General features: G+C 35.9%; 1 protein-coding gene across 4 annotated transcripts in view; it reads left to right on the forward strand.

The window, feature by feature from the left end:
* The window catches only part of JAK2 (Janus kinase 2), an 85,567-nt gene extending 74,967 nt beyond the window's left edge, over positions 1–10,600 (forward strand). For all 4 annotated transcript variants that reach the window (XM_035309569.1, XM_035309568.1, XM_035309567.1 and 1 more), the window contains 4 exons: positions 1,501–1,673; positions 2,631–2,748; positions 4,520–4,633; positions 6,445–10,600. In XM_035309569.1, the coding sequence (XP_035165460.1) occupies positions 1,501–1,673; positions 2,631–2,748; positions 4,520–4,633; positions 6,445–6,552 (513 nt within the window). In that variant the 3' untranslated portion in view covers positions 6,553–10,600. The remainder of the gene's footprint in view (positions 1–1,500; positions 1,674–2,630; positions 2,749–4,519; positions 4,634–6,444) is intronic.
* Positions 10,601–17,762: the final 7,162 nt, after the last annotated feature.

Here is a 17,762-nt window from a genome sequence, read left to right on the forward strand (position 1 = left end):
ATATAAATATATATATATATTTCTCTCAGTACATCTGATTTTTGGGGTGTTCTTTTTTGCTCTATTGGCCACACATTTTTATTTAATGTTTGTTGATGGGGAAGAAGCTAAGAATTAATTTATTTTCCATCTCATAATGCTTAAAGTACTTCATGTATCCTTACTGGAGAGCTCCACAGCTAGCTGTTAAACAATAAAGATGGAAGCGTTTGAAACAGTGTAATTTAACTCAACTCCTGTAATGCCACAGGATTATGATTTCCACTCAAAATTTGCATGATTTCAAGTAACCATCTCTGTGAGCCTGGAAAATGCCTGTTGTAGCATGAAACTTATTAGTATCAGTTAAATTTTAGGACTGTTTTCATGACAGTATTTAATAGTAATAAAAAGCTATAAGTAATAAATAAAAAAGAGCTAAAAGTAATAAAAAGCTATAGCATTTCCGTTGACTGAGTGTATATGAAATCCAGGAGTCTGGCTTTGAAAAAAAGCTAGATTTGGTATTTTTCAGGATGGCAGCAGATAGGTGATTAATGCGGAACAGGGCAGTTTTGAACCCTGTTTTGGAATTAGGTGTTCTAAATAAGCAGCAACGCCATCTAGTGGTACTAGGCGGTAACAAGAATCTGAGAAATGCTAAGGCTTTGGATTCATATTTTTTCTGAGGTTTTTCACTTAAAAAACAAAAAGGGAGATAAATCTTTTGGAGAGAATAAATCTATAATATTGATGTCCAAAACACTTGAGTTTAGCAATACTACAGCTTCACTTACTGCTTTTTGGTTGTTGGAGTGACATATTTTCTTATAAAATTGACAGCTTGCCTGGTGTTTTATTTCACATGTGAGAGTCAGGCATCTTTTAACACTGTACACTGTCAACCATTTACTGCTGTGTAAGCAACATTTTCTTTTTTGTAATGCTCTACTACTTTAGCTTGGTTGTCACTTCACTCACTGGCTTCTTCTACACTTTATTGATAGCAAAAATAAGAATGTATATTGGTAAGAAGGGAGCAGCAACAGCAGTAGAAGATGACATGGCTTCAGGCAACTGCAAATATAGCCAGGGAACAGGTGTCAGATCCAACGAATTGTAAAGTTTGATAAAGTAATCAGGATGTGGAAAATGAAGAAAGAAGATTAATAGAAATAGGTAATGAAATAGGAAAGGCTTTTCATATGCTCTATATTGTGTAACTTAGCCCAAATTTTGTTTCCTTTTACCTATTACTGGCAAATTGCATTTGGACATGGAAAGGAGCTGTAACAGCTATCTAGCTATGTAATCAAACTGTTGGCTCTGAGAGGTGCTCTATGTAGCTGCCATCAGTTAAGTAATGACGCTGCATTTGGAAGAGTAACTCACTAGAGAAGATAAATATTCAACAGTCTTCGGTTTTAACTTTGTCCTTAATTCATCCCTTTACAGGAAGTGCTGTCACTTAATGCTAAAAGTAACTTTATTTTCTTTTGTGTCTGTGAACTTTATGCTTAGGGTATGGAGTATCTGGGTACAAAAAGATATGTTCACCGGGATTTAGCAACAAGAAATATCTTAGTGGAGAATGAGAACAGAGTTAAAATTGGAGATTTTGGATTGACTAAAGTCTTGCCACAAGATAAGGAGTACTACAAAGTGAAAGAACCTGGTGAAAGCCCTATATTTTGGTAAGTCTCCTTTTGATATATGAAATCATGGCACGTTTTCAGCTTTGTATTTTCAGCAAATTGTTTTGCATATTGTAGAATTATGAAGTGCAAACTCCAACTCAGTTGTGAAAGCACTGTGAAGGTCACACTCATGATAGATGACTTTACAGCGTATAAATGTAGGAATTCTCAATGTATTTTAATGAAAAAAAAAAAAAAAAACAACACTTAAACAGGTATTTAAAAGGTGCCTTAGGAGTTGGCCCTTATCTAACAAGGGGAAGCTTCACAGAGGCCACCCTTGCAACTGCCCTGCTACTAAAACCTTGCCATGTAAACCCATATAGGGTTATATACTGTATTCAGAATACAAGAGCATACACTTCTGTTCTGTGTATTTGTAATGAAGACACAGGTGTACCTTAGAAAATATTCTCACAGATAATTGTGATAAAACCAATTTCTGTCTTGAGAATGAAAAAAAAAAGAATCTCATACCTGTTTGTCTATATAGCTGCTGTAGACACTGTTAAAATGTAATATTTAAAGGATGAATAAAATAATATAAAATGGCATCACAGTTGATGTTTTTGAGAGTTCAGAAGTACCTGAAACACAATTCAAAGCTTACTGAAAGTGATGGAAGGGTGCTTACTGGCTAGAATGGTCTTTCTTTCCAGTCCTTTTCACATTAAAATCTTGTTCAACAACAACAACAACAAAAAAAAACAGTCTTGGATATAGTAATCATTAGCTGTGTTAGTTTAAGCTGGTTTGTGTTTTTCAGTACCATTTAGTTACTATTAACAGTATAGTTATTAGTCAAGGTAATGGGAGGAAATGAGAATGTGCTAATGCCTGTGTACAAAGGGTACATACTTGTGAAAAATGCTGGTCTTAGTAAAAGAAATATCTTCAAAACTAAAAAGCCACAGGTCACACACAACATTTTTTTTTTTCCACTATGTATTGCAGGTATGCTCCAGAATCTCTGACAGAGAGCAAATTTTCTGTGGCCTCAGATGTGTGGAGTTTTGGTGTAGTCTTATATGAACTCTTCACTTATATTGAAAAGAGCAAAAGCCCACCAGCTGTAAGTACATAATGAATGGTTCTCAGAGGTTTTTATTTAAATTTTCAGAAAGATATAGGTGAAAGATACAGATTTTTGCTGTACTTAAATAGCTTGAGAGTTACTGATCCTTTTCAGATGACACCTTCATGTTTGAGACCACATCTAATCATAAGCAGTAGCATGCTGAGAAATTTTACTATAGAGGCATAAGAAGCAAAAGAGATCTGGAAAATTATCTAATAGTCTGTGCAAAATTTATCCACACTGTAACTCCCAACTGTCTGGGAAAGATTTTAAAGTCTCTAAGCATAGATTCATCTTTGTTACCCTTCATGTAGAGTGATCCCAGATGCAACTGTTTCTTTGCGACATGACAAGTATTTCTAATGCCATTCCAAATTGAAGGCTAAGCCAAACAATTGCTTAAACATTAAGTTGTTTTAAATGTGGTTGCTCTTAATGTTATTTGGTTATGTTACTCAAACCTAAGCTAATAATTTATTGAATTTCAAGAAAGGGAATAATTTTTGCCGACTCTTTACAGATGCTTTTAAAGATAAGTTTACACTAAACAGAAAAATATTACTTCTGCACTGCAGAACAGTTCTCCAATTGGAAATGAGATTCACAATGTTACTTATATCTAGCATTGCTCTGCAGGCATTACAGAGGAGAGTTGAATATGATAGATGTAGTGGAGCTGTCCTCATTGTTGGCTAGTGTCTCAGTCATGGTAAACGTAGTTTTGAGAGCTCAACAATGATTGTAGGTGAAAATGTACTTGGAAGACGGCTGCATTGACCTCAGCAGACCTGTCAGTAGTTTGATACAATTACTAAACTATCGAGGAAGAACTGTTTGTTGCCTGTGTAGGAACAAACATTGCAGACATCTGGAGTTCTTCAAAGGGACTATGAGATGTAAAGTCATGGGCTCAGGTGGAATATACTTCGAATAAATCAACTTTTTGGGTTAGGTTGCTCTGTTATGCATCAACAAAAAATCATTTGTACCATTAGCCAAAGCAGTCTTTCATTATCTTTATAATTATTCATTGTGTTACTGACATTGTCTGTTAGCATGTTCTACCAACAGCTACTTCACATTTTCATATCAAGCATCATTAAAAAAATACATGTAGCATTGGATAAGTAACAGTTCCATTACATTATGCTTAGAAATTATTTTCAGAATAATTAGAAATTATTTATAGTATATATATTATATATACTTGCTCATTTACTTTTGATCTCTGACATTCTGAGAAATATTTTCATCTACTTTCAGGATTATGTTCATTTTGGCTAGCAAGATTTATCTAAACCATTTTGGCTGGCTTTAATTATGCCATCCTTTCTGGCATGTAGTTACTGATTAATCCTGTGTGTCTTTTTTTTTAGTACATCAGTAAGTTATTGCCTGTTTTCTGTTTGTTAAGGATTTTTAAAGCATCAAGGTTTTGATTTAATGTTTCAGGAAGCTTTTTAAAATTAGCACTAAGATTTATCCTTTTAAAAGTGGGTAATCAGATGATGATCAATACTTTAAAGAAGATTTTAATTTATTGCTTTAAATCATGTACATATAATCCTATTTTTTTCCACACACACAAAAAATTGTGATTATTAATATATGTCTGGACTTATTTATAATTTTATCTTTGCTGTATAGTGTGCTATTTATAGAATATTTAAGGTTTTTCTTATAAAGAGATTTGCCTTGGTAATGAATTTTCAGCATCTTTTTTTCCCTTCAGATATTATTTATGATAGTTGGTCTTCTGTTTCAGGAATTCATGCGCATGATTGGCAATGATAAACAAGGGCAGATGATTGTATTTCATTTGATAGAGCTTTTGAAGAATAATGGACGACTGCCAAGACCAGATGGATGCCCTGATGAGGTGAAGTATTATTATAGTAATACATTACTGTAGTCTGAAAGGTGCTCAGTAAGGGTGAGTACATGGTAAATGTGAACCTTGCGTTTCCTTCTGCACGGATTACTGAAATATTTATACAGCCTGAATGGTTCTGCTGTTATTTTTTCAGTTGTATGATGAGTATAATCACATTTCTTTTACGATTCTTTAGATTGTATTCCCTCAGGAGCCCACTATGTAGTCCTTCTAAATATATGAAATAGGATTATTTTGGCTGACTGCTACAGCGGAGCACTCTGGCTTCTACTGCAAAAATGTAAATTTATTAAAGCAATGAAGTTAGCATATGGAATTTGTTCCACAGAAGTCCCATATAAACATTCTTGTTCAAAATTTTGAACAGGAGATTTTTTGACATGTTTAAAGCTTAGCAGAAAAAAAAAAAAAAAAAAGCTTCAGATTTAATTAATCACATTTAATTCCAAGATTTAAAAAACCTTTATTTTCCTTCTTTTGCTCTTTCTTCCTCAAGCACAGGAAAGCAACCTATGTTTATCATGTATATTATTCATTGTCAAGCATTCTCAGACAGAAGCGACCTGAAGTCCGTAGGCACAAAGAAGTATATGAATCAGATTTTATATTGTCAGGGCCTTTAGATTTATATGTAGGTTTTTCATAGATACTGAATTTATATGCCTGTAAAGTCATCTTCAGAGCACACATTAATTCAGTGTTCTTTTATTTTGCTAATACACCAGGCATTTTAAAAAAATACTTACTATTTCTAAGTCCTTAAATTCTCTGTCCTTTAGAGGAGGGGGCACTTCAGCTTGAGTCAAACTAGTAGGGCTGGGTAAGTGAATCAGTAAGGAATGAATGTTTTATTTGTGTAACTTCTAGCTCAGATCAAATCCTGCATCCCTTTAAAATCAGACACACTTAGCAGTAAGTCCTGAAATAATTCATTCTGGAGACAGAAGAGAGATCTGGGTCAAGTGATGTAGAAGAAAAAGAATGGTACAAGTGGGGCAGAGAAGCCATTGGGAAAGAACTAGCATACAGAAAATTAAAGAAGTCTCTGAATTAACCTTTCTTCTGTTATACATATGAGTACAACAATTGTTGAATCACCATTGTTGAACTGTTTAGCTTTTCATAGATAACCTGAATGTCATATTTATATGATAATACAGAATGTGTTCTATTGAAACTGTAAATATCAGACACTGGAATCTTTGCAATACTTCAGGTATCAAAACAAGATGGAAATGCCTCCCTTCTGTTAGAAACTGCTCTTCCCATTTTGATCCTAAGAGAGTAGTCATAACAGATCTTAAATCTTCTGGATGTCTGTAGCATACAAGCTGCTTTAGATTCAGGTCAATGCAGGAATTTCAGATTTGCTGAAAACGAAAGAACTGATATCTACATTTATCTTGGGAGCCTTGCAGGGAGTTCCTCAGCAATACTTGTGAAAGCGTTAGAATAGAACTATGAGAAGTTGGTAATGATCTGGGTTAAATCGGTGACAAGAATATAGATAAAGAGGCTGTCATAGAAATACTGTTCTGTAATCAGGTGTCCGTTACATGTTTAGGAAAAGAGTGTGGCCAAATACCTATTGTAATAGAAATATCTTCTAAAAGTTCACTCAAATCCATTTTTACCAGAAGTAGGGTCAGTTTGTTCTGTCTTCTTTCTGATTAGATATCAAGGAAGAGTTTAATATAAGAATGTGGAGAAATGTATGTTAAAGTTCTTGGACCAGTTCAGACTATTAACTGTAGTGTCTGTTTGCCTAATACTGATTTTCTTTGTTTCTCCTCCAGATTTATGCTATCATGAAAGAATGCTGGAACAACAATGTTACCCAGCGCCCCACCTTTAGGGATCTTGCTCAACGAGTGGATCATATAAGGGACAACATGGGTGGATAAGAAAACTCTCCCTCCTTAAGAGGATGCATTGTGATGCAGAACAAAATGTACTTGGTCTGCTGTGTATAATTGACATATGTGCCCTTGTACATCTATCTATCCTGGGAGTAAAATCTGTGTGGCAAATATCCTATCTGAATCTGCAAACTGAGGAATCCTGCTGGTTTTCTTTATCAGGATATATTTGTTACTATAAGAACATGTTGAAATTCACAATAGGGAGAGAAATTATTTTTCTAAATAAAATAATCTAATATATGGTCAGTCTACAACACCATTATTTGCCTTACTTGGCAGTGCAAAAAAGAGGTGACTGAAAATATGGTGTGAGTAAGAAATGAAGACAGTGTATTTCCTTGTTGAAATGGAGATGCACAGAAAAGACTCCTAGTCTTTTCACTACAAGTCTGTAGTGACTTGGCACCCTGTTTTGTGTGTTGCACAAGGGCTTGTGTTTGTTAATACACTTTTATAACTTTCATTGTTGATGCAGAAATGGCTTCTCTGTGTAATGAAATGGAAGTGGTTATGTAATCTGGCAATTTTTACTGTGCCTGTCTGAATCAGTTGTTGGTCAGCAATATATGCAAAGAGACAGAATAGGCTGTGTGATGTATTGTAAGTATTTTTAGGGGAAGGGAGCAAATGGTTTTTCATTTGGACAGCCAAAAAACTTACCCATGTGAAAATTTTAATTTAAAATGAAAAAGGAAACATTCTTCTTTTTTCTTACTCTTCTTTTCCTGTCCTGTGATTAAATATTGGATACCCTTTACATATCTAAAGATGTAATATAACAAGTAGAACTGAAGCCATTTTATACAAGATAGTGTCTTCAGTTTGTTTTTGAGTATTAAAAAGCCAAACATATTGCTTTTAAATACTTCTTTTATTCTTTCCATCTTTGTAATTTCCATGTAGTTCTCAGTGTATCTATAAATTGGAAACTTTTTAAAACAGAATTAAAAATACAGAAAATGCCTTCCATTTCCCAGTTGCTCACTTTGATGTCATGATCATCATCTTATACATTCCTTCCAGTACCCTAAGAGAATGCTTATGTCCCAGTATCTGATATGGCCAGTCGCAAACACTTTAGGTCAGTTTTCCAGTGAATTGACCCAAAGTTATCTCTTTTTTTTTTTCTGTGGTGAAACCCAATGTAAGACCATTTGGAAGGAGGGAATAAACGTGCAGTTGCTCCACAATCAGGTAGGGGCAAGAACGTGATCCCAGTTATTGATAACTGGAAGGAGGTCAAAGCTACTTGAACAGATCACTGTGTGTAATTCCACTTTTGAAATAAGTCTAACAAATTTATAGACAAGGCAACTGTTTGGTTTTTGCCTCCAAGCATAAAACTTGGGGAATAATTTCATATCTCAAAGCAGTAAAGGCTTCAGGTTTTGTTTATTTTAAATTCAAATAATTTTATTTTATTTTTTTTTTTTTTTACTTACGTATTGTTGCAAAGTACAATGCTGGTTCTTCTGTTTTTCAGGGATGTTTGCTGAGAGAGGCTCAATCAAAGCTACATAACTTGGCAAACTCTTGAAATGCACGTTTGCATTTAAATTGAAGTGTTCATTTCTGAAATTTGTGGCAGTGAATATGTGAAATAGAGGAGTACCTTCACTGTGAGGCCTCCTTAAGATTTATGATTTAAATATATCCATCTTATCAGAAGTTTAAGTACCTCAATTAAAAAGAAAAAATTCCTTATTCAATTAACACTGTGCCAGTATTGCAAAGTTTTGTACCACTATGATGTTTCTCTCCCACAATCACTTGTTCCAAATTCTGATTGTGTAATATGGCAGATTGGTAAGTAGCGAAGGGGCAACATCAGCCCTCCTTCTGCCCATTGCATTTAATAAAAATTTCTGTTGGTTTTCTTGCCACCAAACTCTTGCATAGATAATTTTTAAACTAATTTCACAAGCAGTTTTCAAGCTGCAAATAATTTTAAAGTGCTTTGTTAAATTTAACATGTTTTCTCTATTTCTATACATTGCTTTCAAAATGATTTAAAAATTTCATGCAAGAAATGTCTTTGAATTTTTAGTCTCAGTTGTGTGTATGTGGTGGTTTGTTTGTTTGTTTGTTTTTGGTAGCAAGAGAAGATAAAGCTTTAAAGCATTGAAACAGCATTTTAGCTGGGATAACATATGCAGGAACTATGTAAAATATGCAGTGTATGACACTGAGTAGCCAATTGGTTTCCAATATATAGTAGACTAAATATAATTTATGTAAAAATCTCAGGGAGGTTTGTGTAATGCAATGAAGAGATCTTCCAGTCTGTTCTTTTTTTCAAGTGAATAAAAAGTCTTTTGCTTGTTCTACTACAGTATGACTGATTACATAGTCTATTTGATTGCTTAAATATAGTGTGGAACTCAAGGATAATTTTTAAGTGTTTTTGTGGATTTTTTACTTAAAATACTTTATAATTTTAGAGAAAGCCATATCTTTACACTGCAGTATAATTGTGTGCTGTTGGTCAGGAACATATTTAGTCCATTGTAACAAGTCTGTGCAAAGGGCTTGATCATTCAGGATGAGTATTCTCAGCTGGATGAATAGGACCAAGTAGTGCTTAGGACTCAGGTGATGTGTGATCACTTGCAGTGTCAATGTTTAGGTCCTGGTGCAGACAGAATCATGTTTTTTTTCAAAAAGCTGTTGAAGATGTAAATGCAGTGATTTGCTGAATTTGCTAATGCCAAATGTAACCTTTTTTTTTTTTTTTAAAAAAAAAAAAAAGCAATTCAGAAGCGCTGAGATCTACAGCAGAGATGTATAATGCCATATTTTTATATAGTCTTTGTATTAACAGAATCAGTTTTTGTTTTAGAATCTTTCTTCAGTTGGTATTGCATTTGTCACACGTTGGTGTAATCAATATGCTACTCAAAATGCTGTGATTTGTTGTAGGAAAAGTGCTGTTTTATGCATACATGACTGCTGCTATGATGTAGAATTAAAATCCTAACTACTGCTTTGCACTTATATTTGAAGTGAAAGAATTTTTCAGTAAGTGCACAATGTATCTTAAATCTCTGCAAACAAGTATTGTCTAATGTAATATTGGTTTGTTGCCTATTGGTATAAATATGCTAAGCTTCAAAATCTATTTTAAACATATTCCACAACCTTGCAACAGTCATGTAATAAGCCAGATGAGGAATGGATTTTCAAGAAAAGAAACCCAAATTTTGCCAAGTCATGGTACTGATTAAAATCTTCCATAGTTGAGATAATTATTATTATACCTACAGACAAATAACTGTAAAAAAAGATGTAAAATTATTTTTAGAAATCAAGTTTTTGATTTTTACATTTGGTTGAGATATAGCCAACTGTCTTGATATGTGTGAGAAAAGATGTTGCTGCATAAGGTATGAAGAAATGTAACTCTTGTGTAAAGAAAGCAAGCTTTTCAGGAATGTATGATCTGGAGGACAGACCTGGAGCACAGACTTCTGGGAGTAAGAATGGAAGTTGGGAAGAACAAGAAGACTGTTGGAAAAAGGCTGATGTTACACAACAAAGAAGCTTTCTGAAATAAGAAATACACAATGATTTATGAAAAACTGATGTCTACTGAAAATGCCATGTCACGACAAATATTTGCTGATGTATTTCTTAGCTGTGTATTGTCTGCCTTAAATGTAAAATACTCACAGAGACCTAACTTGTTGGAAAAAAATGCAAGGGTTGCTATACCAAAAGAAACTGCATAAAGTTATGCAACGCCAGACAGCAATTTTGAAAGATGTTTGACTAAGAAGGTTTTTTTTTTTCTGAATTTTGCTTTCTGAATAAGAGGTTTACAATACTTTATATTAAAGTAGAAAAAGTCCCTTTGGGGGAAGGGAGAAGAAAACATGTGCTACTTGTAGTTGGACTGCAAACACTTGAGCACATGGCTTATTGAAGAGAACGTGAAGGGGATATTTTCTAGCAAACTGTGTATTAATAACTGAAAACTGTGCATTTCTTTTGAGTATGGTTAGTAAAAATAAAACAACTAAATACAATGAAAGGCGCATGCCTGCCAAGATTTTCATTTATATAATACTTAAAATTATTTTCTGGTGTTCAAGTTGCTATTGAAGAGAACTGCTCTCTTTAAAGGGGTATAATACAGCACACACAATTTTGTGACTTTCCCAGAATTAGCCATATGTAGTGTTTATCTTTTTGTAAGGAATCTTTATGTACCAAAGAAAAAGCTGCTATTGGGTGCTCCCTAAAAACAAGACTGATCTTACCTACTTCTTATTAAGCTGGTTATTTTGGTATGAAGAAGCACTTTCTTTCACTTTCAGTATTTAGTGAGAGGCAAGTCTGTAAGCCAAGAACTAACAGACTGACTGGTGCCAGAGTACAGTTCTTTAGAATTTCTAACACTGGTAAACTATTATGCAAATATGCAAATCAAGAGTTTGTTTAATTAATTTATTGTCTTTATAATTTTTCCTGTAATTTTGAATTGCTGACATACATGAAGATTATCACCAGTTAATCTTGGAAAGAGTTGATGCAGATTTTTTTAAATTACATTTTTGAGAAGTGCAATAACAAAACACAAAATACACATATAAATACACAGAATCTGCAGATAAATACACAAATACATGCTTAAGCTAGTATACTGTGGTGGAAGTAAAACATTGTTCAGTTACCACTTCCAACTCATACCATCCTAATGAAGTTTTAATGGTTATTGTAGGCAGCGTTCCTCCTGACAACTACTAAAAGTCATTAAGGACTTTTAATTATTATAGGAAACAAATTTTAGATAATGAAAAAGTTAAAATACTGACGTTCTCATGTGATTATTATATATTGAGTGGTAGTGTGGCACAATATAGCCTTCAGTTCCTCTTTATGCTCTTGAAATAGTGTGATGTTCTGCCTGTACTTTGTGATAAATATTCATAATGATTTGGGGCTTACTTGGCAAGGCTTGGGTAAGTGGAGTGGGGGTCTGGGGGGTGCTGCAGAGTTGGCCTCTATGAGCAGACCCATGTCAGACCAGAGCCAGCTCCAGCCGGCTCCAAAAGGGACCTGCCGCTGGCCAGAGCCAAGCCAGGGAGTGACACTGGGTGGGCCTCTGGGAGAGCAGAGTGAAGGAAGGGTCGCCGGAAAGCACAAGACCTGCACACAACTGTGCAGACCCCACATCGGTGCAGAAGGAGGGCAGGAGGTGCTCCAGGCAGGGAGGAGAAGTTCCCCTGTGGCCTGTGGAGAGGCCCCTGGTGGAGCAGGCTGTCCCCCTGCAGCCCATGGGTCCCACGAGGAGCAGATCTCCACGCTGCAGCCCGTGGAGCAGCCCCCAGCAGGCCTGAGGGAACTGCCACCTGTGGGGGACCCATGGATGGACCAGTGTACTGCACTGGTACAGACCCATGTTGGGGCAGTTCTTGAAGAGCTGCTGCCTGTGAGCAGCCCCCGCAGGCTCAGTTTGGGAAGGACGGCATCCGTGGGAGGGACCCCAGGTGGAGCAGGGGCAGGGAGGGACCGTCAAGGAGCGGTGGAGACAAAGCGTCAGGGACTGACCACAGTCCCCATTCTCTGTTCCTATGTGCCACTTGGCAGGATATAGAAGAGGGAGGGTGGAGGTGAAGGTGTTTTTAGTTTGCTTTTAGTTTCTCACTGTTCTAGCCTGTTAATAATAGACAGTAAATTGTATTAGTCTCCCTATGCTGAGTCAGTTTTGCTTGTGATGGTAGTTGATGATATCTCAATCCATGAGATAGTTTCTCCCCTTTTCCTTTGAGGAGGAGGAGTGAGAAATGGTGTGGTGGTGGCGCTGAGCTGCCCATTGGCATGAAACCACCACATAAGGTAGGAGGAACTACAGAAACATTAAATTTTAAGCTATTAACTAAGAAATGCTCATAGAAGTAGAACAAGATAAAGTTGAAAATGCTAGAAGTATTAGGTGGCTAATTATTTCGAGCAATATGGAAGTATCAGGAATAGAAGGGATTCCAGAACTTTTAGCTAGATAACACTATAGCACAGCAAGTACTGAATTCTGATAAAATTTATAGAACTGTGCTTTTGTTTGTTTTATTTCTGTTGGGTTGCATTTTCTGTATGGTGCCATGCCATAAAACTTCAATTCAGTGAGCAATAGCTATTCAAAATAAGAATGCATCTATAAAAAAAACCCTATATCACTTATGTTTCCTGCTAGTAATTTTCACTCTAGTCTTATAAAGATATGAAACTTTTAGTGAATTTATAAAAATACATACACTTTCGTGTAAGTTTACAAAAGTAAGTGTAAGTTTGTGTAAGTTTACAAAAAAAAAAAAAAAAAGTGAAATAGTCATTTCTGCAACACCATGAGATTACTACTGAAAGTCTGTGTAGTAATGGAGCCATTGTTTTAGGATCCATTTTTGGTCTTTGCATTTTTTGCATTCTGCGTAAGTTTTACTGGAGACATGTAAAACTTCTTCCCTCCTTCCCCCCACCTTCCCACCTTTTTTTTTTTTTTTTTAATTTTTTTTTTTTTTTTTTGTTAAATGCACTGCTGCCTCTCCTCTGAATTGCACTATTTCTGTAGTGAGATACTTGGAATTCTTCAGCCAATGCATCTTTCTTCCCTTTGTCAAGTTTATTCTAAGACTACAAAAAAAGTGGGATTTCTGATTTTGTTAATTCCTGTACAACTGCAGGGATTATCTGCTTTCATGAGAGCATACAATATTTGTGATAGCACTCCACATCAGTATCACACTTTTTGTGAAGCACGTGATGTGCTACGGTATAAACTTTGGAATCTGATGGCAAATAGCAGCCTAGAAGGTAACAATTACCATATTAAATCCAAAGGAAATTGGACTAAGAAGTAAAACTTGGAAAAATCATGGTGTACAATAATCCTATGGATACCATTCACAAAGCCAGATGCTGCTGTTGCAAACAGGTCAAAAAAGCAAGAGGACCTGAAGACTTAAATCTGGAAAATGATGCCATAACTGGTAAGAGCAGAGAATCACTCATAAACCAAGTCTTGTTTAATTCTTCCTTTCTAGAGGATAGTATCTAGCTGATAAACTGTTGTGTCACTTAAACCCCTTCAAAGAAGTGTTTGAGCTACGTTTGAAGTACTGCTGACTCAGAGACTTTACAGGACTCAAGAAACACAAAGTGGAGCAAAGGAGGACCGGGCACTTCAGTGCTTGCTGGCATTGCCTTGTCATGCAAGAGCCACTGGTGCATCTGGAGGGGCGGGGATCCCCCACTGCATGGGATCCACATCTGGTGGGGTGCTCTGCGCCGGGAGCTGCCGCAGTAAGATGTGCTGGTTTTGTCAGCTGGCTAAAAGAATGCCTATGCACTTCAAGGGGGTTTCAGAGAACTTTGCGTTCCTAGCAGTTGTGACTCACAGTTTGTTGCCACCAGGGCAATGCACACATGTATCCCTAGGGACGAGCTCCAGGCTGGGGACACCTGAATCTCCAAACGGCCACGTGACAGCCAGGTGTTTGCAAGGACATCATGCAGGGGATGTCTGTGAGGCCTCTGTGAGCTCTATGTATGGCTCATAGGCCTTCTGTACCATGGCCATGGTGCCTATTGGAGCAGGGGACATAGGTCACTTATTTTTTGTAATGCTATTATTAAATAGATAAATGAACAAATAATACCAATTGAGCTAAATGGCAATTGCAGGGGAACAGCAGCAAAAGTTATAGAAAGCACATCTAAGCTTCTAACCCAACAATGCAGATTACTGGAGAATGAACAAGAGTTCAGGAGCAGGAACTTGTATTTAGAATGTGCATGCACTGGTTAATAAATGGGCAGCTGGAAATGGTCTTCCCTTCTTTTTGCTTTTGTACTCTTGATCTCTTGATTTGTAATAGTGTTTTTCTCTTAGCAGAATGGCATCCAATATTGAAAGGTCTGTGCAAGACAAAACAAACCTCAAATCTGTAGGGAAGATCAAAATAAATGATACTTGTATGTCAGCAAGGTATGAGCCTTCATTTCTTGGGATTAAGAAAGGTTTTATTACTTTGTTGTGAACTGTACAACTCTAAGGGTAGTAACACTATGTGGAAGTTGAAGTGGTAATACCATGACATCCTTACAAGACTTTTAGGACATCCCATGATGCAAGTGTCTAGACAAATATGCAGTTACGGGAACAAAATGGTGTGGAAAAAAAAGAAGCTGCCCTAAAGGGGCTTTAGCCTTCTGTACTGGGACTGTAGTGCCCCTGTGTACTACAGACTACCTGAATGAGGACAGCAAAAATAAAAGTCATGCCCAAGTTCAAGTGTGTGATCAGGATATATTTTATTCTGATTTTAACTAATTTTAATTTGGTATAGGATTGAATGCAGCATGGTGGGAGAGAATTAACGCTGTATTTCATTCTCTCCATAAGTTGTCTTATTACTGATTTCCTAATAATAATAATAAAATAGTCCTACAAATGTAGTATCTATTAGTGATTTTGTTTTGCCACTATAACCATCTACTTTTTTACTAAACTTAGACAAATTATTTTAACTTTATTCTTCATGTCTCTATAACAAATTTTACAGAGTAAAATGTCATTAAGAAAATAAATATTAGTAAATAATTTATTTTACTTAGTCAATTAAATATAGCTGAGTATATAGCCTAAGCATATTGCAACTCATGTAAAATTGCAGTAACTTCCCCTCAACACGAACTCTAGTTAGCAACTACCATCTTGTGTGTTAATGAGCGCACCTGATTTCAACAATGGAGCAACTAAAGTTAGACAATTATGTCAAGAGGAGTAGAGAAGAGCAGCTATTAAATGTGGATGGTAAATGTGTTGCCTGAGCCGCAGCTGACTGAGCTCTGGTCAAATCTCTGGTCTTTTCTGGCTGTGTCATTAGGAGCTCTCAGTTCACTAATAGAAGTGGCTCTTCCGCAGAAATGCTGGTCTATCAATTAAAATGGTAAATCAAACTTAATTCTGAATCCGTGTACAGCAGCTTCCATATCTGAAGCACATGACTTATCAAAAAACAAACAAACAAAAACCACAGAGGTTCTCACCTACAATTGAATAGAGCTCTCAAAACACCTCAGATAAAATTTAAGGCTGAGTCTAAGCTTGGCTTCAGCCTTCAGCAGAAGAGTATCTGACAAAAGGACATGAATTCCTCCATTCCATTAGTGAAAGATATGGCTATTTAACAGGATGTTTTCAGAGCAACTTAAAAACAAAACAAAACAAAACAACCAAACAGGTTGGAATCACATTGCTGAATCCTTAAGCAGGGTGAGATGGGAAAATATTTGGATCATTTCAGAAATCCAAGGAGAGTTCCCGAGGTGGGAGAACACCAAATTCATTAAATGTGAAGGATTGTCAAGTGAAATTTAAATGAACTAACATAGGCAGCACTTAAATTTTAAGGTGTATTTCAGACTAATGGATGGGGAGATTAAATTGCCATTCCACAAGTCACTTAAAAATAATGTATCCTGAACTGATTATTTTCTAGTATTTCTAGTATTTATAAAGAAGTTGTCATTAAAGAGATGAGGTCTTTTTTTTTCTTTTTTTTTTCTTTTTCTTTTTTTTTTCAATTTCTTTTTCTTTTTATTTCTTTCTTCGCAGACCTAATTCTCATGCTATAATGAGGTTATTCCTTGACAAGTACTTTTCCAACATGCTGCAGAAACATTTCAGCAGTGAGGATCCCTTAACCTCTACAGGAAATTTGTTCCAGTGATTACTTTTTCTAACTCTTCAAAAGTGTTTCCTGGTTCTAAAACACCTTTCTATAGTCTACACACATCACTCTTTGACCTACACTGCTTATGTAAATTTTCTTTCTTTCATCTTTACTGTTGTCTTTACATATCTGAAGACTTCTGTTTGTTCTTGTTTCAGTCTTCTTCTCTCTGTATAAAACAACAGCCATTTCCACATTCTTCCTTCATTATAGCCACATTTCCTACATCTTTGATACTTCTTGTTACTCTTTGACAGACTGTTTCCTTGCCAGTTGGTAGTGACCAAAACTGGGCACAGTACTGCAGGCCTTACTTGTTCACAATAGAAGAATTATTTCACATATCTTAAAGATAAAATTCTCATTTATATGTCCCTCTATGACATTTGCCTGTTTTTGCAACAATATGATATCATTATCTCATTCTGTGATCATCCATAACCCAAGATTCTTCTCTATAGCCAGAAATTGCTTGTATTTATATTCTCAATTATTTCTAAATGTAGGAAATAGTTTCCCTAATTTTTGAAAAACCAGTCTCAACTCTATCTTCTAAAATAATTCCAGTCCCTTCCTTCTAAATGCCATCTTGTGAATTCTTCTGTAGCATTTCTAGTTCTTTCTGCATATTTATTGCCTCCCTTCGTGCAGTCAATTAACGAAAATGTCATATAGTACCAGACCTAGAAGAAGATCTTCCTTGTCCGTAGTCTCTTCCTTGTCAGTACACCTTTGATAAATGGCTGGAATACAATACTGAGAGACTCTGACAGTGTTTTTCTTCTTAAAGGTTCCATTCAGTTAGTGTTACCCTGGATTACTTACAATGATTGTCAAATAAGTCTGTATAAAAATTTTTGCTGCCAACATATGAGACAACTTACCTAACCACAAGGTTTGCAAGATTTTTTTTTTTTTTTTTTTTTTTTTTTCCCACAAATCCGTGATGGTGGTTGTTCATCACCTTCTATGCACCAGCAAATTATTTGTTTGTCAGTTTGCTATGTTTCTGCTTGCCCCCTGAATTGCAGTCAGACTGATTGTTCTGTAATTCTTTGTCTAATTTTTAAACAGACCTTATATTTGTCTTTTCCAAACGTGAAAGCTCTCTTGTCCACGTTGAGTTCCCACAGATTCATATCAGTGAATTTAAGGCTTCAGCCTGGGGGATTGTGATGGGTTGACCTTGGCTGGTCACCAGAAACCCACACAGTTGCTCTCTTGCTCCCCATCCTCAGCAAGATGTAGGGAGAAAGTACAATGCAAAACTCATTAATTGAGATACGGATGGAGAACTCACTTGCCATGGACCAGTGTGAAGAGCCTTGCCCCTTGATGATCTCCCTACAGTTAGGGAGTGTCTGTGTTGTAGTTTTCTGCCTCCTCCAATGAAGTATACAGATCACCACACAATTCTTCTAAAGTAAATTAATTATTTTTTCTATATTTAGTTGGTAA

The sequence above is a fragment of the Oxyura jamaicensis genome, chromosome Z (assembly GCF_011077185.1).
Source record: "Oxyura jamaicensis isolate SHBP4307 breed ruddy duck chromosome Z, BPBGC_Ojam_1.0, whole genome shotgun sequence".
Lineage (NCBI taxonomy): Eukaryota > Metazoa > Chordata > Aves > Anseriformes > Anatidae > Oxyura > Oxyura jamaicensis.